The sequence below is a fragment of the Herpailurus yagouaroundi genome, unplaced genomic scaffold (genome assembly GCF_014898765.1).
Source record: "Herpailurus yagouaroundi ecotype Mexico unplaced genomic scaffold, PumYag 141, whole genome shotgun sequence".
Taxonomy (NCBI): domain Eukaryota; kingdom Metazoa; phylum Chordata; class Mammalia; order Carnivora; family Felidae; genus Herpailurus; species Herpailurus yagouaroundi.
In genome coordinates this window covers 28,736,250-28,759,391 of record NW_024412396.1, presented here as the reverse complement: position 1 = coordinate 28,759,391, position 23,142 = coordinate 28,736,250, and the positions used below count along the sequence as shown (strand labels likewise).

Below are 23,142 nucleotides of genomic sequence, written 5' to 3'. Positions count from 1 at the left end.
GACGCTCAACTGACTGAGCCACCCAGGCACTCCTATGTTGGTGAATTTTAGAAAGGCTGTTTCAGAAGTGCTGATACCATTAGGAAGGAGTACGTTTTCACCCAGTACAGTATTAAGGACTTACTTTGCTGAAACTAATGTTTGTTCTCTAATCACTCAAGGGGCTGATTTCATGAAATCATTTTATTACTGCTGACAGTAATTGTGCTTATTGAGCACTTGCTGTATACTAATGACCGATGAGGATACTTTACAAGAACTTTTGGTAGAATTTTTATAGCAGCACTATAAAGTAGGTACTAGTATCTTCATTTTGCAAATGAAGAAACCCAGGCATAGAGAGGTTAAATACCAAAGTCATAGCTAGTCAGTGGCCAAACCTGGCTGGGACCCCAGAAGTCAGCCTCTAAGCCACCTGTGTAATCCTGCTGCATAGCTGCCCTTAGGACTACTGTGGGTCGTTCACTACAGCCATGTGTGCAGCAGCTGAGCACAAGCTCTGGGGAAATGCATGGAGTCCTAACTCTTCCAATTTCATGTTTTGGTCCACAAAGGGCTCCATAGTCGTGGGAATTGACTATGACTGCCGCGAGAGGATGGTGTACTGGACAGATGTTGCTGGCCGGGCAATCAGCCGTGCCAGTCTGGAGCCAGGAGCAGAGCCTGAGACAATCATCAGCTCAGGTCAGCAGCTTCATCTGGAAGATGCTTTGTATTTCATTTGAGTCTCCTACGTTCACCAGGGGAGGTTAAGCGCCATTCAAGCCACTTCATCAAGCACTGCAATACCAGCCCCTCTGTAAACACACACTTATACGTAAGAAAGGAGGTAATTCTTACTGTGAGCCTGTTGAGAAATTGGAACTCTCAACAGAAATGGCTCACAGTGAGAACTCAGGGTGTGGCCCCAGTTGATGCTGCCTGGCCCCAGCACAGTGCATGCCCGGTACCGTCAGGCTGGTGGGTATGTAGTCTAGAAGGAAAACTAGAGGTGGCAGGACAAGTAACAAAGGATCTGTTCCTCAGTTAACCTGGTTCTTGAGGCCGAGAGCCTCTCGGGACTTTTTGTTTTTTAAACTGTTCAAACATAGCAGATCTCTCTGCTTCGGGTTCCCTTTTCATGCCTGCAAATACTCCAGTCCTGCTGTTCTACTTCCAGGTCTGATAAGCCCTGAAGGACTTGCCATTGACCACTTCCATAGAACAATGTATTGGACGGACAGCGGCCTGGACAAGATAGAGAGGGCCAGGCTGGACGGCTCTGAGCGGAAGGCCCTCTTCCACACGGACCTGGTGAATCCTCGAGCCATTGCTGTGGATCCAATCCGAGGGTCAGCTGGGCTTCCCTATTCTCCTGCTTCCTGTGGATCCTAATTTGGAGCGCTTGGATTTTAAATGCAGTGTGGGGAGGGTCAGAACAAGAGTGCAAAATGCAAAAGCTCCAAAGCATGGACTTAAAAACAGTATATAGGATCTACTAAGCGTCAGACGCTGTTCTAGGCAAAGGGGACAAGGTCTGCTCTTTCGTGGAGCTCACATTCTGGGAGGAAGTAAGGTAGTAAACTAATGAATAAACTAGAAAATCATTAAGACGACAGCGCGATACAGAGAGAATTCAGAGTATGTGAGAGGCACTGGGGGGCCACCAGAGATCACTGACCAGGCAAGGCTGTCTAACACCTGAACTGGATGGGTGGGTCTCCTTCAGCAACACATTAGGAAACTCTAGTGCTGAAGCAACAGGGTTAAGTTCCTTAAATGGTGAGAGTAACCAAAACTCAGACACTGGTGTTATATTTCTCTGGCCTCATTTTCGCTATTGCAAAAAATTTTTATTTAATTTATCCCACAGCAACTTGTACTGGACAGACTGGAATCGTGAGGCTCCCAAAATTGAAACGTCTTCTTTAGAAGGAGAAAACAGAAGAATTCTGGTGAATAAAGACATTGGACTACCTAATGGTTTAACCTTTGATCCCTTCTCCAAACTGCTCTGCTGGGCAGACGCAGGTATTACTGATGGCATGTACACACAGCACACTTCAGCACCATGGGTGCCAGCACTTAACCGCAGCTTTTACAACAAAACCAAATCCCAGTATGTAGAGCTTTTGGCTTCAATTTTCAACAGTACAGCCAGCACAGAATCTACTCCTTTGGTTGGTGTCTAAACTGTTAAAGAACACTTTTAGTCGATACTTCTAATCCTTCTTGGGGTTTTGGGTGGGAGGGGTTGTCTGTGACTTAGGCAATGATCTGAGGGCTGGAACTATGTCCCAATTCATTTTTGTGCTACTAGCCCTTCCCCACACAAGCACTTGGTATACTTATTTTTTTTTTTAATGTTTGTTTATTTTTGAGAGACAGCGACAGTGCAAGCAGGGGAGGGGCAGAGAGAGAGACAGAATCTGAAGAGGCTCCAGGCTCTGAGCTATCAACACAGGGCTCGAACTCACGAACTGTGAGATCATGTTCTAAGCCGAAGTCGCATGCTTAACCGACTGAGCCACCCAGGTGCCCTGTCCTGGTATACTTTTTAAAGTAAAGAGAAATTTTATCCTCTGTTGGAACTGGCAAACTTAGATAAATGAACAAGAGGCTTTTTTTGTTTGTTTGCCAGTATCAGAACATTTTACAGTATGCTATTACGTGGAAGACATTTTTTGAAAAGTGATGTGGCAGGACGGCCCTTGGTAGTAAGTTAAGGTTGCCGATACCCAAGTTCTTTCTGTTGTGTGATCTGCTTATTAGAAAAATAGAAAAGATGCTATAGGTCTTCTTCTATACTAAAAAGAATATGAAAATGTCCATTCTTAAAGAATTTCTAATTTAATAAAAGGAACTATAAATGCAGATGGATTAATATTATAACCTGGTTGGCCCAAAACAAGTTATTTTTTTTAAGTTATATTTTTAAAAACTATGTGAAATTTAAATCCATGTTTCGTAAGACACATGAAACTTGGAAACTCTTGACTTGTTTAGGTACTATAAAATTTTCAAGAGTGCTTCCTTTACACTGAAAAATATAAGCCATGTCGCCATTTTAGTTACTTTTAATTCCTATCTAGAAGATAAGTCTTTAAAATCCTTCAATATTTCTTAAGGGCCTTATGCATTGCTTACAAAGGGCAAGCGTTTATCTGATGTTTACGACAATTTATGAGGTGACACTTTAATTAGAACAAAGTTTATCTCTAATGTCCTACTTAGGGAGAAAAAAATGCAGTCCTCTCTTCCAAGAAGGGATCAAGAGTCTAAATTCTAAGAAACGAGAATGCTATTAAACTGAAGACTGGTAACAGAACAGGAAAATTGTAGTTTCTAATTTGCATCACTGCACTGGAAAGAAAATACCCTACTTCCTCGTCTACCTTTGTTTCCTTTCAGAAGGCCTCCACCTGCCACAATTATTTTTGGCAAATAACTTTTCTCCTGGTATGGAATGATTTCATTTTCTCTGGTGTCTTAAAAGGAACCAAGAAACTGGAGTGTACGCTACCTGATGGGACTGGACGGCGGGTCATTCAGAACCACCTCAACTACCCCTTCAGTATTGTCAGCTTTGCAGATCACTTCTACCACACAGACTGGAGGAGGTGAGCCGACGCACACTGGACGTGCCTCACGAGGCTGGGGTTCCAGAAGATGCGCCACCCATTTTACCTAATGTCACTAAGTGTCTTTAGTAAACTATGCCCTCTCTGTTTAGTAGATAACATCATTCAAGTGCTAATGCTTTTTAAGTCCTACTTAATGGCACTGCTCACATGTAGCTTAAAAGTGGCACAGCTTACACTGAACTATCCAAAAAGGAAGTACATGAATCCAAAACACTACCCCCTTAAGTGGTGCCATGTGATTTAAATTGATTTTTTTTAAAAATGGTATTATGGATATATTGTCCACCTGGGAGAAGGAAGAGTAGTGTAATTTACACTAGTGCCGCAAGGAGGAACTGGGGAACATTAAAAATACATATGGATGTCTAAGCCCTTCTACCCCATTCCTTGCAATCTTGATTTAATTGGTCTGGCGTGAGGCCTAGGCATCAGTATTTTAATAGATTTTCAAGTGATTCGTTGAACAAGGGTTGAGAACCATTGACTTGGACCAGTGGTTCTGAAAAGTTTTGTATGGCATCAGAAACATTCCAAGGGATTGTTAAAACCTATTGCTGGGTCCCAGCCCATAATTCCTGATGACTCAGTAGATTGGAGTTGAGGCCATTTGTATTTCTAACAAGTTTCCAGATGATGCTGGTCTGGGGACTACTTTGAGAACCACTCATCTAGAAAATCTTCAAATCTAAATGAGTCAAAACTCACTTGGTTAAATTAAAAAAATACATATTCTAGAAGGCTAGCAGAGATTTGCTATTGAAACTGAGTTTCTATCCAACATTAAATCCCATGAATTTACTCTTCCTTTCTGTTACCAGGGATGGTGTTATATCAGTAAATAGAGATAGTGGCCAGTTTACTGATGAGTATCTCCCGGAGCAGCGATCTCATCTCTACGGGATAACTGCCGTCTACCCCTACTGCCCAACAGGTAAACAAAATGTGCAGGGTGCTCCTTTGGATCAGCAGGGTAGAGAAGGATATACCTGGTAACTGATGATCCTTGGCCCAGATGGCAGCTGCTGCCACTAACATCACCACCAGGGAGAGCCACTTTGAATAGAAAAGTTAATGGCCCATACACAGGGGTGACCAATCTTGACTACACTAGCTTAACTATACACAAAAAAGGTCAGCTTATAAGGATATTTCCCCTTTCAAATGTTGTTGCAACTGGGTTATAAAATATTCACCCACTGTCTCTTCTACCTCCCCTCACAGGAAGAAAGTAAATACGGCATCACAAAGGATTTGGAGTTTACAATCAGAATCTGGACCCTAAAGAGCATTTACTACAAATACAGGCAAAGAAAGTGAAAAAAGACTAAGTATATCTTGTGAAAAGTTTTATACCTCAATCTTTACTACTGTATTTTGAATAACAAAAGTTACTACAAGTTTTAAAAAAGTAATAGAATTTTAATTGCTTATTAAAGCAATTTTTAATAAGCATTTGTCATATTTAAAGGGTCAAACTCACTAGAAAGACCCTAAATCTAATTTTTGCTAAGGATTCTTTCTGACCAAGAAATTAAAGCATGGGTTGTCAGTACAAAGACACAACCCTAAAGACCACAAGCCTTGACCTAGAGAAGGCTATGTGGAACTGGTAGGGAAGTTTCCCAGTAAAAGTTCTAAGATCTATTTTTTTTTTTTTTTACCTCTGCATCACTGCATTTCTATTTATATTAAAAGGTGCTAGAATGTTTCAATTTGTATCTTCTGATCCTATAAATCCCTCTATAGTTACCCACAGAAATTACTACATTTATAAATACCAAAGATGTAACAATTCTCAAATTTTCTAGATTACTCCAATAAAATATTTTAAGTTTTCCCATGATTTGAGCATCTGTATTGTCTCTGTAACAGTGCTGGGGGCTGGCATGTACCTCACCCACAAAAGAGGACGATTAATTATATAGATACACAAACATAACAGTCAAAAAAAAAAAATCCACTTTCCTAAACTTTATTAAAGAAAAAGCAATGATGGTAAATCTCAAGAACAGAGTCAATTTTCTCTTGAAAATGTGACATTTGATTTCCAAACACATGCCAGAGTGTACATGGTTCCCAATTGTACTAAGTACGTGAGAAGCTGAAATCCTAAAACGTTCATCTTCCAACTTTCCCCAGTCTGTGGTCTGTCTTTGGATCAGCAATAATTGCCTGAACAGCTACTATGGCTTCATTAATTTTTGTCTGTAGCTCTCTGAGCTCTTCTATATGCAGCAATCGCAGAATTTGAGCAGCTTCATTAAGAACTGCATCTATTTTATAAGAAACACTGCATTAATCCGTATTCAAGACCATTTACTTGCCCATTTCTTCCCCAAATAATCACCTGGTCTCTAAAAAAATAAGAGTTTGGATTAAAACAAAATCACTTACCTCCTGTGTCAAAACCAAGAATGTGTTTGTCTAAAGCAACAGGTAAGCCCTTAAAGACAAAATAAAACTTTATAGTTAAAAATCATGTTCTTTTCTCATCTATCACTGAAAATCTGCTAGCTATTCTATTAACCCTTTTAGCTGTTCTACCAACCAGTCTCTCCTCTAGGCATATAAAACACTAGCTCCTTTCACAGCTGTTCTGTCACTGATGCTGTGGAAGGACAGCTGAGCAGGGCTGCTGTTGTCCTATTTTAGCTACAGTAAGCACAGTACAGGGCAAATAGGTTTACCCTTAATATTTCTGAACACATTAATTTGTTTTTATACAAAATCTAAAATCTATATTAACTTTTTTCCAGCTAGTGTGATGTTTACCACATTACCTTTATAGAATTTAACTTTCAATAATAGTTCATTTGGAAGTTATTCTGAAGTCCAGGAAAATAAATGAACTTTAAACCATTTAGTTAACTGGTCAGTACCTACATACACATATGCCAAACATGGAGACTATAATGCCAACCTCCATGAATTTCAGAGTAGCAACAAGGACAGTCCAGACTTTCTGATTATACTATATAAAATCTCTACTTTCAATGTTACAAATGCTAGGATGTCACTACTCAATTCTTACCTAATCTATTAAAGCAAATCTATCTAGGCTCCAAATACTTTAAAATAGCTAAATACATTATACAGGTGAAGAAATAAATGGATATGTAAATTTAGCAAGCAAAGCAAGAAAGAATTACATTGAGTGGTTTTCTAGGCCAGTCTTATTTTCGTTTTCTCTGCCAACAGACCACCAAGGAACAGCCAAACCCCTCAAGATGACCATATGCCCCAAATACTAGTTATGGTTTATAAACAAGACTACTCACTATAAGAACCTCTCCACTGTTATGTATACCTATAGCATGATACCTTCTGAGAGGACACTAAAGATTTGGAGCAATGAAAATAAAATTGTACTCTGCAAAAAAGAGTAAAAAGAGTTGGCTATGCCCTCATTTGCACCGCCTCCAAACAGAAGACATAGTTTTGCTGAACGAATGAATGAATGATTTTATTATGGCGGAACAATTTACTGTCTGTTCTACAGTGTGGGTGAAATAAGCTGATCTTTAATCCAATTTCCAGTGGCCCAATTCATACATAATTAATAAGCAATAAAGAGCCTTTAAAACAAACAGTATCTTTCAGAGAGAACTACACTGCCCTGGCATTAATAACCTTTTAACACTGCTGGGCCTTACTAAAGATGGGATCAGAGGACAAAAGACACTGGGGGATTAGGGGAGACAAAAAAAGGACAAGAATCTAGAATGTTTATTGTGCCCAAGGCATTCACTGCAGTATCTGTTCATAGCAAGAGGCATTATCAGACACCTGCTACTGCTAACCCTGAGGACATTCTCTGTACTGTCCCATAGTCAATGAGACTAGGGATTTTGGATTTCTAGTACAATTTATCTAAAATATCTCAGAATTAAGGGGAAAACTGTCACGGTGTATAGTTTTCAGCCTACAAAGCAGGACTGAAAGAGGACAGCTGCAGTCACCTGAACCTTGAAACTTACACTCTAATACAGCCTCCACACCCCTATGCCAGAATTCTCCTGGGCTGACCAATGAGCTCATGCAGGCCTTCACACACAGACCTTTGTCCCCATCAACTGTTAAGAGCACTGGCTCTTGAATCAGACTATTTGAGCTCAACCGCTTACCAACTAGGTGGTCTTAGGTAAGTTACTTTCTCCTAAGTGATGGCAGGAAATATGAATGAGAAAAGATTTCTCTGAAGAAACAAAAGAGCAAGGACAGGATTTACGTCAAAGAAGAAAATTAGTAACAAAGACAAGGTGTGTCCTGTTTTCCAGCAATTCGTCAAAATAACCTGGTAAATTTTACAAGGTAAATTTTTTTAAATAACTGGGCATGTGCAGTGGTTTGTACTGGTGGACTGTGGATATGCTATTGGTAGCTGCTTTAAGGTATGAAGTGAGGTAAATTTATCTTTCACTCAAAAATAGCTATAATTTGCTTAAGAAGCAAATTCAATCCCACTGAAATAACCTATCCTTTCTCTGGACAGTTCAACCATAGTTTATCTTAAGCAGATACAAAGTGTAAACTCCCGACAACACTAGAAGAACCTTTCATTAGTGATCAATTTAGAATTTATTAAAAAAAAATAGTACGTACCTCTCTTGTTTGATTTGCTTTAGCAACTGCATCCTGAGTCAGGCGCTCCTGAACCAAAATGCGAATTGCCTAAGAAACCGAAAAATATTTTTTATTTTTTATTGGCTGTTCATCTCTTCTTCTGACTCTAGAGAATAAGGACACCTAGAGACTAATCAAGTTAGAATTAAAATTCCCTAATAAACTAAACAAAAACAAACTGCTATTAGAATGAACATTTTCACTTTTAATACTTTATAATGTGGAAAGATGCTCACAAAAATTAAATTTTTTTGAATAGGTAATTCATGTGTGTGAAAAATAAATTTTTAAAAAGGATACATGTTAAAAAAAGGGGGGGGGGTTCTCCTTCCTACCCAAGCCTTAGCCATCCCTCCAGAAGACAATCAACGGAACGAACCAGACTGCTGTATATCCTTAAAAAGACTATTATAAGCATGCTCAAGCATAAATGCGCACACACACAAACTCTTGACAAAAAGAGTGGCATATCATACCTACTGTCCTTGATTTTTTAAATTATACTAAAACATTTTCAGATCTCTCATTCAAGGACTGGTTTTTTCCATCACCAAGGCATTTTATTATGGCAGACATAAGTGCATGCATGCCCTACACATGCTTAAAAAATAAGTTTTAAGTGGAATTCTAGTAGATGCCAATTGTGACTTAAATGCAAAGACTGAAAAATTATTAATAACAAGCCAAACACTACATTTAGAAAGAATCATTAAATCAATCTTCAATAATCAGTCCAGTTGCCAGTCAATATAGTGATTCTCACACTTGGCAAACCTATGAAGATGTCTGCTGTAGTGTCATGGATTATTTGAATGCTTCCAAACTTCCAAAACAAACAGGCAGCTTAGAATTTAAAAAGCTTTTGATTATAGCTGATTCATACTTTTTTGGGTTTTTAAAATCTAATAAAAGCACCCCAAATATGCTAGTCTATTTGTCCTCTCATTCAGTTTATGATTTTTAAATTTTTTTTTTTTCAACGTTTATTTTTGGGACAGAGAGAGACAGAGCATGAACGGGCGAGGGGCAGAGAGAGAGGGAGACACAGAATTGGAAACAGGCTCCAGGCTCCGAGCCATCAGCCCAGAGCCCGACGCGGGGCTCGAACTCACAGACCGCGAGATCGTGACCTGGCTGAAGCCAGACGCTTAACCGACTGCGCCACCCAGGCGCCCCCAGTTTATGATTAAAGGTGACATGACCACTGCAGAACTGTTCCAAAGCAATTTACATAATCGCCCAAGTAAGGAATAAAGAGCTAAATTTCAATAAAAACAACTTTTTGCCTTTTAGAGTTTTTATTTATGTATTCATTTAAGTAATCTCTACACCCAACATGGGGCTCGAACTCATGACCCCAAGATCAGGAGTTGCATGCTCTGGGCGCCTGGGTGGCTCAGTTGGCTAAGCATCTAACTCTTGACCTCAACTCAAGTCATGATCTCAGTGGTTCGTGAGATCAAGCCCCACATCAGGTTCTGCACTGACAATGCAGTGCCTGCTTGGGATTTTCTCTCTCTCTCTCTCTCTCTCTCTCTCTCTCTCTCCCCCCGTCCCCTGCTCGCACATGCTCTCTCCTCTCAAAATAAATAAATACACATTAAAGAAAAATAAAAGAGTCACATGCTCGTCATAACCAACTGCGCCAGCCAGGTGCCCCAACGTTTTATCTCTTGGCAACCAATCTGAGTTGAGAAAATCTGAGTTAACGTTTAGATTCAGTAAAGAGAATTACAATAATGTAGAAATAGTTTTTCTCTTGTTGGAAGTGTCACTTAATACATACAGTTTTAAAAAGAATAAATTATGGCTTAATCTCTTATGTGTACAACAGAATTTAATTATTCAATTTACTGCAAAGTAGAATAAGGTAATTTATATGTATTAGGTATAGTTAAAAGTTCTTTAATTTCTCATAAAATCAATAATAATTTCTAAAATAATTTCCAAGTCTGGAATCTTAAGTATCTTAAATACCACTCCCTTCCTCCCACCCCACCCCACTGTACTATCACAATTATGGGACCTAACTCTGCTGAAGTATATCTTTCCTCTTAGAAATAAGAGACCTCTTTTCAGATCACTGGGTTCCCTAACATGCAGGTATGAACTAAGTAGCCTACCTAGGATGGGGCACTGGGAAAAATAAAAACATTCATTCCTCAAAGAGATTCTGGGTCATATATTTTTGGCCAAATCCACCATTACCAATTTGGCATTTTCCATTATCTTAGTTGAGTACAGATCACAAATCTTTAAAAGGAATGATTAAGTAGAATTGGAAGATACAGGAAAAAGAATGGACCGCAAGGTCAGACCACAAGTGCCCAGATAAAATTCCTGGCTCTATCAATTTTTGTGTCATCTGGACATTATCTATTCTTTTGGTCTCAATTTCTTCATATACATATTAAAATTAAAGGATATCGGCATCTATCTCCAGGATGGCTGGGAGGACTGAATGAGATCTCTTTGCCAAGGATTTAGCACAGTGGCAGGCACAAAGTAAACATTCTTTGATGTTAGCTGCTATTAGATAACCTAAAACAGATGAAATCTGCTTTAAGTCCCAAATTCCTGTTATTTAACCATATATTTAAATAACACAGTTAATTTTTAGAAAATGAAATTTTTTTTTCTAAATACAAGGTTTCTGTCAAGTATCAAGAATATGTGGGGCACCTGGGTAGCTCAGTGGGTTGGGCGTCCAACTTCAACTCAGGTCATGATCTCATGGCTCATGGGTTTGAGCCCTGCATCTGGCTTTGTGCTGATAGCTCAGACCCTGAAGCCTGCTTCAGATTCTGTGTCTCCCTCTCTCTCTGCCCCTCCCCTGCTCATGCTCTGTCTCTCTCTTCTCAAAAATAAGTAAACATTAAGAAAATTTTTTTAAAGAATCAAGAATATGAAACTGACCTTAAGCATAACCAGGTAATCATCATGACGCTGAATCTGAAGAAGGTTAGCCAAAGCCATTACACCAGCCTTAAAATCTGGATTATTTACTGTAAAAGATAAAAAATGGAAACTTACAGCTCTATAAGCATGTTATTATAGATCTATGTGTAAGTATATAAACCTATAAAAAACATTTTTAATTTTCCAATAACAAAAAGCCTCTTAGTTTTTAAAACTGCTGTTGATAAGGGCAGTGTAGGGACATCAACAATTAGGCTAACTGATGAGCTCAATGGGTTCTCTATTAATCAGCCACACTGAACAATCCAATAAATGACTAAATTAACTCCCGTTAGGTTTGTCCTGTAACATTTCCCAAAAGGCACACTTACTGTAGCAATTTTAAGAAACATTTCTTCCCAAAGCTATCAATTTTAAACTCAACTCCTTCAATTGATAATTTTCCCAAAACCTCTTCTCCAAGCAGCAGCTCTAGAGTCTGTCTAACCAGCTTATTAATTCATAAGAGTAGCTTGTGAATCACAGGTCACAATGAACCTGTCATGAATGAATACTTAAATTATTACAATGTAACTGGAATCTTCATACTTTTAAAAAGAAAATTTCTTAAAGGCATTTGGAATTTCAAATAATGAAAAATTTTAGTACTGTCTCATGTCATTAGATTAGAAAAAATATTTTATGCATCCAGGAAGGCAAACAATCACCACCATGATTAAATACAAATCAAAACCTTCAAATTACTATGAACACATCAAAGAACAACATTCTAACATTCAGCTATTCAACTGTAAGAGGAGGGAGAAAACACATTGTAAATGACAATAAAAAACATCACAGAAAATAAAGCATCCTTACTTTACTAAAACCAAGTAAACCCACACTTCTTCATTCTAGGAAGTAAAAAAAACATTTATGGGACCAAAAATGCTGATGATCACTTTTATGCACTTATACACTTACCATCCAAATTGATCAATGGCTCTGCATTTTTAGCTGCATTGTCAGCATTTTTTGTATTATCAGGTACCAGGTCCTTGTATTTTTCAGCTGTAAACATAGGCAAAAATAGAATTTGTAGAACTGTTTTACTTAAGGTAAAACAAACACTGCTTACTGAATTTAAGCCAAACTGAGTTACAAACATAACTCATCCAATCCAAATTATTTTTTTGCTATAAAATATCCATCAGAAGACAATGTGATGGTAGCTTTCTGATTAAGCTATAATGATTACTGGAATATCTATACAATATCTTTTCATTAACATTTCTAAAAGTAACACAATTCACACCCCATCTAAATCTAAGGAGAGAAAGTGCTTTTACAGCTTGCTGAGAAACTTAACAGGGGTAGAAGAATGGGAGGAGTAAGTATAGGTTACATGACACTAAATACCACCTCACTAAAAATCTCTTCCCTAAGTCTTTGGAATGTCATATGTGGAATTCCAAAACCTTGCTTTCTCAAAAAACCAGCACATCAAGTACACCATCATGTACAAACCTAAACTAATTTAATGGAGATGTGAAATCCAGAATTCCAAAGGCAGGTTTCATTACTCTCACTTGACAAATCATTAACAATACTTAAAAAGAATTTACAAATGTAAGTATTTAATAGTAATTTGCTAAAGAAGTCCAAAGTGCCATCTTTGGTTACAGTGCTTCTATGATCTGTTAATGAAGCAAGAGGGAAAATAAAAGCATTCAAATCTAAGTCACACAGGAGTTAGCTCAAAAAAGCTCCCACTGGCCAAATTTGGAACGTGTAAACATCACACAATGACAAAAAAAGATTATGACCCACTGAGTAAAATAAGAATCTACATTATCTACACTAATTTATATAAACAAACATAAATTGGAGAAAAAGGAAAGCTCCTTTTTCTTTACCGTAAAAAGCCAACAAATAAATGTAGAACAAATGATGGAATCAGAAAAACACTTCTGGCACTCATCATCAACATAATAAATGACTCAGACAAGAAAAACCAAATGGAGACCAAAGGTAGAGGTGTAGGGGCGCCTGGGTGGCTCAGTGGGTTAAACGTCTGCGCGCTCAGGTCATGATCTCACGGTTTGTGAGTTTGAGCCCAGCAACAGGCTCTGTGCGGACAGCTCAGAACCTGGAGCCTGCTTTGGATTCTGTGTCTCCCCTCCACCCGCCCTGGCCCATTTGCGCACGCACTCTCAAAAGTAAACAGTAAAAAATTTTTTTAAAAATTAAAAAAATGAAAAAGGTAGAAGTGTAGTTTGAGGAGTAAAAGCATACTGACATCATCTCCCCACAAGACACACATTACACAGGGGAAAATATTAACTTTACAGTGGACAAACCTCATCCAAGTGAACAGAACGTGACCAGTACATGACTAGTACTGAGGCATATCACTAACTTAAAAGAATATATCACTTCTGTGCTACTCTTTTTTTTTAATATTTATTTATTTTTGAGGGACAGAGACAGAGCGTGAGTGGGGGAGGGGGAGAGGGGGAGAGGGAGGGAGAGAGGGAAAGGGAGGGGGAGAGGGAGGGAGAGAGGGAGGGAGGGAAGGAGAGAGACAGAACCTGAATCAGGCTCTAGGCTCTGAGCTGGCAGCACAGAGCCTGACTCGAGGCTCGAACTCAAAAGCAGTTAGATCATGACCTGAGCCGAAGTTGGATGCTTAACCACTGAGCCACCCAGGCGCCCCTACTTCTGTGCTATTCTTAACAAAAGTACAAATCTTGAATCAACTTATGAAGAAATATCGAACAAGCCCAAACTGAGTGACATTCTACAAAAAAACTGTCAGCGTCATGAAGCACAAAAGTGACTGAGTAAATGTTGCAGATTAGGGGCACCTGGGTGGTTCAGTCAGTTAAGCCTCTGACTCTTGATTTCAACTCAGGTCATGATCTCATAGTTTGTGGGTTGGAGCCTGCCTCGGGCTCTACGCTGTCACCATGCAGAGTCTGCTTGGGATTTTCTCTTTCTCTCTCTCTGCCCCTCCCCCGCTGGCAACATGTACGTGCAATCAAAATAAATAAACAAACTTAAAAAAGTTCCAGAGTATAGGAGGCTAAACAGAATAGCTGAATCCAACATATGGTCCAGGATTTTTTTTTTTTTGCTATAAAGAACACTACTGAGACAACTGGAAAAATATAACAACTGTATGTAACAGTACTGAATCAAAGTTAATTTCCTGATTTTGATAACTATACTGTAATTATTGAAGCCAGTCTTTTTTAGCAAATGTGCGTTAAAGTAACATAAGGGGAAAAGAATCATTTACAACTTATCAAATGGCTTAGAAAAAAATTACATATGTGTATTTGGGTAGGTAGAAAAGGATAAGGCAAATGAAGTAAAATGCTAACATTTTTTACATATGCATATTGGAAAATCCTTTGTACTATTTTGCAACTTCTGTAAATCTGAAATTATGTCAGAAGTCAAGAAGAATGCAACATATTAATGTAAAACAAAAGAACAACAGCACCCCCTACTGATAAGGGACAGTATTACTACTTTACCCTTTTCCAAAAATGGTCTGCAATTCTGAATTTTAAAATTAAACAAACACTTGTTTTCTAGTTTAGGCTTTTAATACACTTGATAAATGTACTTAAAAGTTACAGTCAACTGTAGGCCATTCACATGGCATCTACTGTTCTTGGGACCTACGTAACCTAAGTTGCAGTATTCTAAAAATGGGACAAATGAAATAAATAAGGGTAAAACAGAAATAAACAGATGTGACTACAATTTTACTTGGCAACAGCTGAGAAACACCTTGGAAAAGCTGGAGAAAATTTTGTCACAAATTAAGAGTTACTGTCAACCCAGAGTAGAACAGTTAAAGACTTTGCTAAAGACCCTAAAAATCAACTAATGCTACCAAGGCTTATGATTACATAAAGGGAGAGAATCACAAGTATTTTCTTCCCTTTTTTTTTTTTTTAAAGTTTATTTATTTATTTATTTTAGTAATATCTACACTCAACGTGGGCTCAAACTCATGACCCTGAGATCAAGAGTCACACACTCTTCCTACTGAGCCAGCTAGGTGCCCCACAAGTATTTTCTTTCTAAACTAAAATTGAAAGTAAAGAGTCTTAGAGATTTCCTTAAGACTTCTGCCATAAGGCTTCTGAAATGTAAGTCTGAGGAACCAGCAAAAAACAGCTGGTTGATGCTCTGTAGCAGTATACGTAATACTCGTAATTTGCCAAACATTAAAGTTAATGAGCACATCTACTGTCTCCAAGAAACTATGTCAGATACTGTGGCAGATAAAATCATGACTGTTCCCCTGCCTTCCCACCTCCTCCCCTGCCCTGGCCCCAAGATGTCAATATCCCAATACCTAAACCTAGGAGTATGTTGGGTTACGTGGCAAAAGGAACTTTACAGATGTGTTTCTTTTTTTTAATTTTTTTATTTAAAAAAAAAAAAATTTTTTTTTCAACGTTTATTTATTTTTGGGACAGAGAGAGACAGAGCATGAACGGGGGAGGGGCAGAGAGAGAGGGAGACACAGAATCGGAAACAGGCTCCAGGCCCTGAGCCATCAGCCCAGAGCCCGACGCGGGGCTCGAACTCACGGACCGCGAGATCGTGACCTGGCTGAAGTCGGACGCTTAACCGACTGTGCCACCCAGGCGCCCCACAGATGTGTTTCAATTAAGGACCTTGAAATGGGAGAATTATACTGGATTATCCAGGTGGGCTCAATATAATCATAGCATCCTTGTAAGAGGGAGGCAGGAAGATCAGAGTCAGAGAAGATGTGGCAATGGAAGAGTCACAGAGAGATTTGAAGATGTTATGCTGCTAAATTTGAAGATAAAGGAGCCAGAATCAAGGAATGCAGGCGGCCTCTGGAAAGTGAAAAAGGCAAAGAAATGAATCTTCCCATAAAGCCTCCAAAAGGAACCAGCCCTGTGGACAAACTGACTTTAGTAAGACAGATGTTGGACTTCTAGCCTCCAAAACTGTAAGATAATAAATTGTGTCTTAAGTCACTGAATTTGTGGTAATCTGGTACAGCCGCAAAAGGACGCTAATAGAGGTACAATGTAGGAAACAAAGCTGAGTATCAGCTTATAATTTAGTGGGGCAAATAAGACATATAAGCAAAATGGAAAGGGGCGAATGACATAAAAGGTACACAAAGCATGAAGGTAAACGCTATGAAGGTTGAAGGGTGCCTGGTTGGCTCAGTCAGTTGAGCGTCCTACTTTGGCTCAGGCCATGATGTCAACAGTTCATGGATTTGAGCCCCGCTTCGGGCTCTGTGCTGACAGCTCAGAGCCTGAAGCCTGCTTTGGATTCTGTGTCTCCTTCTCTCTCTGCCCCTCCCCCGCTCACGCTCTCTCTCTCAAAAATAAATAAATGTAAACAAATTAAAAAAAAAGCTATGAGGGGCGCCTGGGTGGCGCAGTCGGTTAAGCGTCCGACTTCAGCCAGGTCACGATCTCGCGGTCCGTGAGTTCGAGCCCCGCGTCAGGCTCTGGGCTGATGGCTCGGAGCCTGGAGCCTGTTTCCGATTCTGTGTCTCCCTCTCTCTCTGCCCCTCCCCCGTTCATGCTCTGTCTCTCTCTGTCCCAAAAATAAATAAACATTGAAAAAAAAAATTAAAAAAAAAAAAAAAGCTATGACAGTTGAGAGAAGGAAATATTCTTGCTAAGGTGGCAGTTGCGCTGGATCTTACAAGGATGAGTAGGATCTGGATGCATAGAGACAGACTGATATGGCATTCTGGTCAAGGAAAAGTGTAAGCAAAGAAATCTAAGGGAGAAAAAACAGATGTAAACAGGAAACAGCACTCTTCTAGTTTGACTGGGATGTCAAGTATGTGAATACTAATTGGATACCAGTTATCAAAGGCCTTGAATACCAGACCAAGGGAACCTGGAGTTCCTTTTGTAGAAAATGGGAAAGCAATGGTGTTCCTGAATATCTAATAGTAACTGTTCTTTGGAAACAGAGCAAAGCATTCTAAAACACTTATGTTTCCAAAAGGAAGCCTGGTGGGTCATGAAGCTAATGGGAGAGGAGTCTGAAAGACACTACAATAATCTCAGCAGAAAGTGACAAGAGCCTGAGTCAGGGTTATAGCAGTGGGAATGGAAAAGAAAAGATCCACTGGACATCAGAAAAGGTGGATGGCGACAGGCTGGAAGGAAAAGGGAGACGACAAAGATCAAAAAGGCAAATGGAAGAGACTGTAAGAGACAGATGCATAAAAGAGAACAACATAAAATGCAGAGGATGGAGGTAAGGTAACTGGATGCTGCATTTAGATGTTGGTAGCCCTTTCAAAATGAAATGGTCTAATGAGAGGAAACAAATTTACTGGAATTTTTTTTTTTTTTTTTTTTTACTACAGGTACTAATATTCGAAAGTTTCCAATAATATAAGTATATATAATAAAACAATATTAACAAAAGTAATAAACATATTACTACATAATAGGGCTACAGCACCTACTGGCATTAGATATATGTTTCAGTCTCTTGTGAAATTACCAGCTGCAACCAACAATCTGAAATCCCATCAATTCTAGGATTCTAACAACAATTTAACACAAAAGGCTAAGGTGCAGACTGTGAAAGACAGCAAATTTACCAAAGTAATGTTACTTTGGGAGAAGACAATTACCAGGAGACACCATTCTAAATTCTAAAAGAAAAAATCTAAATACCAATAAAAGGGGCATCTGGGTGATTCAGTTGGTTAAGCTCTGATTCTTGATTTTGGCTCAGGTCATGATCTCACAGTTCATGAGTTCGAGCCCTGCATCAGACTCTGCACTGGCAGCAGGGAGCCTGCCAGGGATTCTCTCTCTCCTCTCTGTGCCCCTCTCCTGCTCTCTCTAAATAAAGAAATCTTTTAAAAAGTACCAATGAAAGACAGATGCTTTCAATGCTTTATGATAATGAAGAGACTGTAATTTTTTATTTTTTTAAACATTTTTTTTCAACGTTTATTTATTTTTAAGACAGAGAGAGGCAGCATGAATGGGGGAGGGGGAGAGAGAGAGGGAGACACAGAATCGGAAGCAGGCTCCAGGCTCTGAGCCATCAGCCCAGAGCCTGACGCGGGGCTCGAACTCACGGACCGCAAGATTGTGACCTGGCTGAAGTCGGATGCTTAACCGACTGCGCCACCCAGGCGCCCCGACTGTAATTTTTTAAAAGAAAACTCTTTCCTAGATAATTTGGGAGTTGCAGGGGTAAGAGCTAGACAAAGAATGGTTTCAAAAAGTAAATTTTTGAAAAGATGATAAAAAGGGAAATGAGGATGCGTAAAACCTACAATGCACCAAAGGTAAAACAACATAAGACAAAGAAACTCAACTGGTAAGTTCCCTACATTTTGACATTCCTTTTGCTCCCACCTTTCCTCTCCCTCTCTGTGAAACACACATTCCCCACAAAACATACCATTATCTCCATATTCAAGTCTAACAGCTAAGCCAAGAAGCCAGTCAATTGCTTCTTGTCGATCTTGAATCTTGAAAGGACAGTTAACATCTCTGAGATACTGTGAAGAAAAAAATACCTGGTTTCATTATTACTGTAACATAGCAGAATCAAAAAATGGTAGTTGAAAGAGATCTTAGTTTGGATCTCTACAAATATAAACAACGTTTATATTACTAAATTGTTGGTACAATTACTTACCCCAAAGGATGGAAACATGTACACATACTACTTTAAAAAAAAAAAAAGTATTTCCATCTTGCTTTTCGCAATTTTTACTTTTGGAGATTCTAGGTAAAGCACCACTGGTCTAAAAACAACTTCCTTATTTTACAGATGAGGAAATATGGCCTAGATATTAACACCTGCTAGCAGTTACACAACTTAGATCTGGGACTTGAACCTAAACTTTCTGACTCCAGTTCTGAAAACACACAGTTTAAAAACAACAACAAAACCCCAAAAACACTTTAAAAAGTGAACACTGTCCTTCAAATGGGTCTCTTAAGAGCTCAACATCTAATTTCAGGAACAATGCTATTTAGCCAAAACTTCTGCAACTCCCTTTTGGAAATCTTTTCAGGGTACTTGACATATCAGTATTTTTTCGCTAGAACTCATTTTCTAACCCAAAATTTTATCTCCCTGCTTTAAAGAAAACACTTCATTCACATGATTTGGTCATGATGCAAAAAACAAATCCACCTTAAAGTATAAAAAAATTACCAGTATTAAAGATATTCAAAACATGTCTCATGATTTAAAAGTAATTCCAAAAGTTCTGAATATGTTTGAAACAATGACTTCATTATTCCAAAGAGACCAACTTGAAAGATAATATCTGGATTGCAAGTTCCAACACACTTAAGTTATCTTACTTTACTGTCACTTTTAGGTGTTTTCCATTAGAAAAATTTTCATGTTCTTCAAATACCCTTCTGTGAAACGTTGTGTTGTCTTATACACATGAATGTGTCATGAGAGGTGATATATACAAATATAAAATCCTAACAACATACTTCCAAGTCTTAAACCTACCAAAAATTTCAAAAAAATAGTTTTTAAGAAAAAAGAAAATAGCAGCAGCAGCAATAATGCTAGGACAGGCAGGGGAAGTAATGAGCATACAGCACTTGCTATGGGCCAATCACAGGTATATAGCACTCACTAATACGTGCCACTGCTATGGCATTGGCACTACGGTTATCCCTATTTATTGATGACAATATTGAGACACAGAAACCTTAACAAAATTTGCCTGTGGTCATAGAGCTAGTGTGTAACTTACACAATCCCTTAATACACAAAATCTCTGATTGTAAAGAGAAAAGTACCTAATCACTTTGCTGCGGCAAATGAAAAATTTACTTTTCGTATTTTTAAAGGAAAGTATCTTTTTCTTCAAAGTAATGAAGCTGATGAAAATGTTTAATGTAAGTAACGATACCAGGAAATGTGATTTTTATTCTAATTTGAAAACAATTCCTTTTTCTACAAAAATGTTACTACGATTAAACTAAGTCAATAGGAAAACTATTCTAGCTGCAAAAATAAGATATACACAGACCTTGTCAGGAACGTTTATAATGTACACAACAATGAACATCTACTATGTACATTAAATATAAGCCCAAACAAGACATAATCTTAGTTTGCAAGTAAGTCAATGTCTTAACATAATAAGTGTGTTATTCCTACCTTTTTAGTCTAATGTAAAAATTCTAATTTTGGCCACTTTTACCATTTACAGAATACATGTCACATTAAGAAACCTCACAGTGTTTCCAGACAAAACTATTGCTTTCTAATACTGAAAGTTTGGTAGGGAGAGATAATATAATTTGGTTTAAAAGCAAACATGGAAAGAGAAAAGTTAAATCCTGAAACCCAGCTTTCCTAATACTGATCATTATTATTTTTATTTATTTTAAAAGCACAAAGTAATTTAAGCTCAACTGTCTTCATATAAGTTTTAGAAAAGCTCTCTGTACGTTTATTCACTTTCTAATTCATTACCTTTTCAAAGAACTTGGGCCAGTCACTGCTGTGGATGTTCCTTAAATTACCTCTGTCTTCAATCTTGTAGTGTCTGATTTTCTGGTCTTCAAGCCAAACAATAAAGTTTCTAAATTCTGTTTCATCTGCAACAAAGGTATTTCATAAATCACTAGAAGCATTAGGAAAAAGCACTTCTTTCTCTACAAATAATTTTTTGACTCCAAAATAAGAAGTTAACTGAGCTGCTTAAAGTACAAGTTGGAAGTGCAGGATTTGGATGAACTGATTAAAAAACTGTTCAAGCCCTGGCCTGCATTCATATTCTAGCTGCAGACACTTGGTTGTGTGAACTTGGGCTGATCACCTTAAATTTTCTGTGCCTCAGACTGAGTATCAAAATGAGTGTAATAACAGCACTTACATCTTGGGGTTGTTATGAAGATTAAATAAATATGGATAAAAACAGTGTCTGGCACATATTTTTGCTATGTGTTAGTTATTATTCCAGTTCCTTTCAGGGAGGAAAGTGAGGGAGGACTGGGCAAAGTTAAATTTATAGCAAAGTAATAATAAAGTACAAGAAACTAAATGACAAAACAGAAAAACAGAAGATACTGACCACTGTTGTCATTTACTGTCATAAGTGCATACAAGAGAAAGTTCAATACATTTCATTTAATCCTCTCACTTTTTTGCGAAGGTAATATCCCCCATTTACAGATGAGAAAATTGTCCGAAGTTTGAAATCTAGATCTAAGCTCTGTTGCCACTGATCTTTTTATTTTTTTATTTATTTAAAAAAAATTTTTTTTAAACATTTATTTTTGAGACAGAGAGAGACAGAGCATGAACGGAGGAGGGTCAGAGAGAGGGAGACACAGAATCTGAAACAGGCTCCAGGTTCTGAGCTGTCAGCACAGAGCCCGACGCGGGGCTCGAACTCACGGACCGCGAGATCATGACCTGAGCCGAAGTCGGCCGCTTAACCGACTGAGCCACCCAGGCGCCCCGCCACTGATCTTTTTATTATTATTATTATTATTAAATAAAGGGAAAGTAAAAAAAACAAAAAAACAAGATTATAAATTTATATGATTCTACAGGAGATTAACAAAATACACGCATACTGCTCAGAAATAATTTTCAATCTCAAACTCAGGCTTCCATTATTAAGTCTTGAGAATTATACAATGATCTTAGTACCCCTGGGCGGGGGTTATACTCTATGCTTTCAAACTTTTTAGTCGACCACAGGTCAAAAACTCTGGAAGACGTAAGGAGTGGTGGGTAGTAATTGAGTAACAATAGGTAGCAGTGTTAATCCTCTCTAAAATTTTAATGCTGTGAAATCCCAGATACCTTTCCGTTTTACAATCCAACCCCCCTGATCATCTGCTATTAACTTTTTTGCACAAATCCACAAGCTTGTTACGTGTTTACCGTAACTCTGTCAGTCCTGCACTTCACTGTGCACTCTCTCGGATCTCAAACTGCTGGGTGGGCTCCGACCGTTCCCCATCCTCACCCTTGAGTTCCCAGCGGGCAATGAACTAGTCTTCAACTTACCACCTAACACAGATTTCAGCACTCTGCTTACGGTATCGCCCAGTCACCCGGAGAACCATGGAGTTGAAGGGCTAAGTTAGAAAGCGAATACTCCCTAGCGTGCTGAGGGTGTGGGTGGGAGGTGGTGGTTGGAGTTTAGCAAGTGCACAAAGTGGCAATGCCCAGGCAGGAATGGGTGAGGGGGCTCCCACGCCAAGCACAGGCGGCGGAAAACAGAGGTGCTTGGCGGCCGGGAAAAGAGGGGCCAGAGGACCCCGGGGGGGAAACAAGGCCGCGGAGGGTCCGGGTGAGGGAACTGAGGGAGCGGCAGCCGGCGGGGTCACAGACGCGCGGTCGGCCTCAGGACGCCGCCTCACCTTTGCAGTTGAAGCCAGCCGGGTTGTGGTAGTCGAGGGCCGTCAGCTTGCGTCGGAACATGGTCCCCGCGTCTCGCTCTGGTCCCCCGGGCTTCGGCCGGGAGAGGAGAGGCGAGGAGGACCAGGCGGCACAGGCACCGGCGACGCGGCGAGAGGGCGGGAAGGCGCCGGGACGCTCCGAAATGACGGCTGCCCTCACCAATCAGAGCTTAGGAACGGCGGAGCCGGGGAATGCCCACCAATCGCGGCTCCGACTGGGTAGGCGGGGCCACGTCGGGGCACGTCGGCGCTCAAATAAACTTTATTGTCAGCTTCCTGGTTGTACAATAAGCAGAAAGCTTCTGAGTAGCCACTTAGTTCTCACTTGTTTTCAAAGCCAGTTTCCTCTTGTTTTTCTCTCTTTCTTGATACAGCAGGCAGATAATAGTAAGTGTGGAATTTCTACTGTGGCCTCTCCTCTCATTGGGCCACAGAATTACTTTCAGTGCATTCATTCATTCATTATTATATACCTCCCATGTATTAGGTGCTCTCTTACACTGCTAATTCAAAGATTTAGCAAGGTCCCTTTCAGACCCACA

At 39.2% G+C, this 23,142-nt stretch overlaps 2 protein-coding genes across 2 annotated transcripts in view; one reads left to right on the top strand and one right to left on the bottom strand.

Moving 5' to 3' along the window:
• NID2 (nidogen 2) overlaps positions 1–4,922 on the top strand; it is a 67,455-nt gene extending 62,533 nt beyond the window's left edge. Inside the window, exons 16-21 of the mRNA XM_040477140.1 lie at positions 555–684; positions 1,160–1,331; positions 1,853–2,010; positions 3,476–3,599; positions 4,442–4,554; positions 4,845–4,922. Coding sequence (XP_040333074.1) covers positions 555–684; positions 1,160–1,331; positions 1,853–2,010; positions 3,476–3,599; positions 4,442–4,554; positions 4,845–4,855 — 708 coding nt within the window. The 3' untranslated portion in view covers positions 4,856–4,922. The remainder of the gene's footprint in view (positions 1–554; positions 685–1,159; positions 1,332–1,852; positions 2,011–3,475; positions 3,600–4,441; positions 4,555–4,844) is intronic.
• Positions 4,923–5,579: 657 nt separating this feature from the next.
• Positions 5,580–22,738, bottom strand: RTRAF (RNA transcription, translation and transport factor). Its single transcript, XM_040477141.1, has 8 exons — positions 22,562–22,738; positions 20,658–20,782; positions 18,603–18,702; positions 12,129–12,215; positions 11,163–11,251; positions 8,226–8,294; positions 6,018–6,066; positions 5,580–5,896 (listed from the first exon to the last, which is right to left on the bottom strand). The coding sequence occupies exons 1-8, from the start codon at positions 22,620–22,622 to the stop codon at positions 5,742–5,744; spliced, it is 735 nt and encodes a 244-aa protein (XP_040333075.1). The 5' UTR covers positions 22,623–22,738; the 3' UTR covers positions 5,580–5,741.
• Between the last annotated feature and the right edge of the window lie 404 nt (positions 22,739–23,142).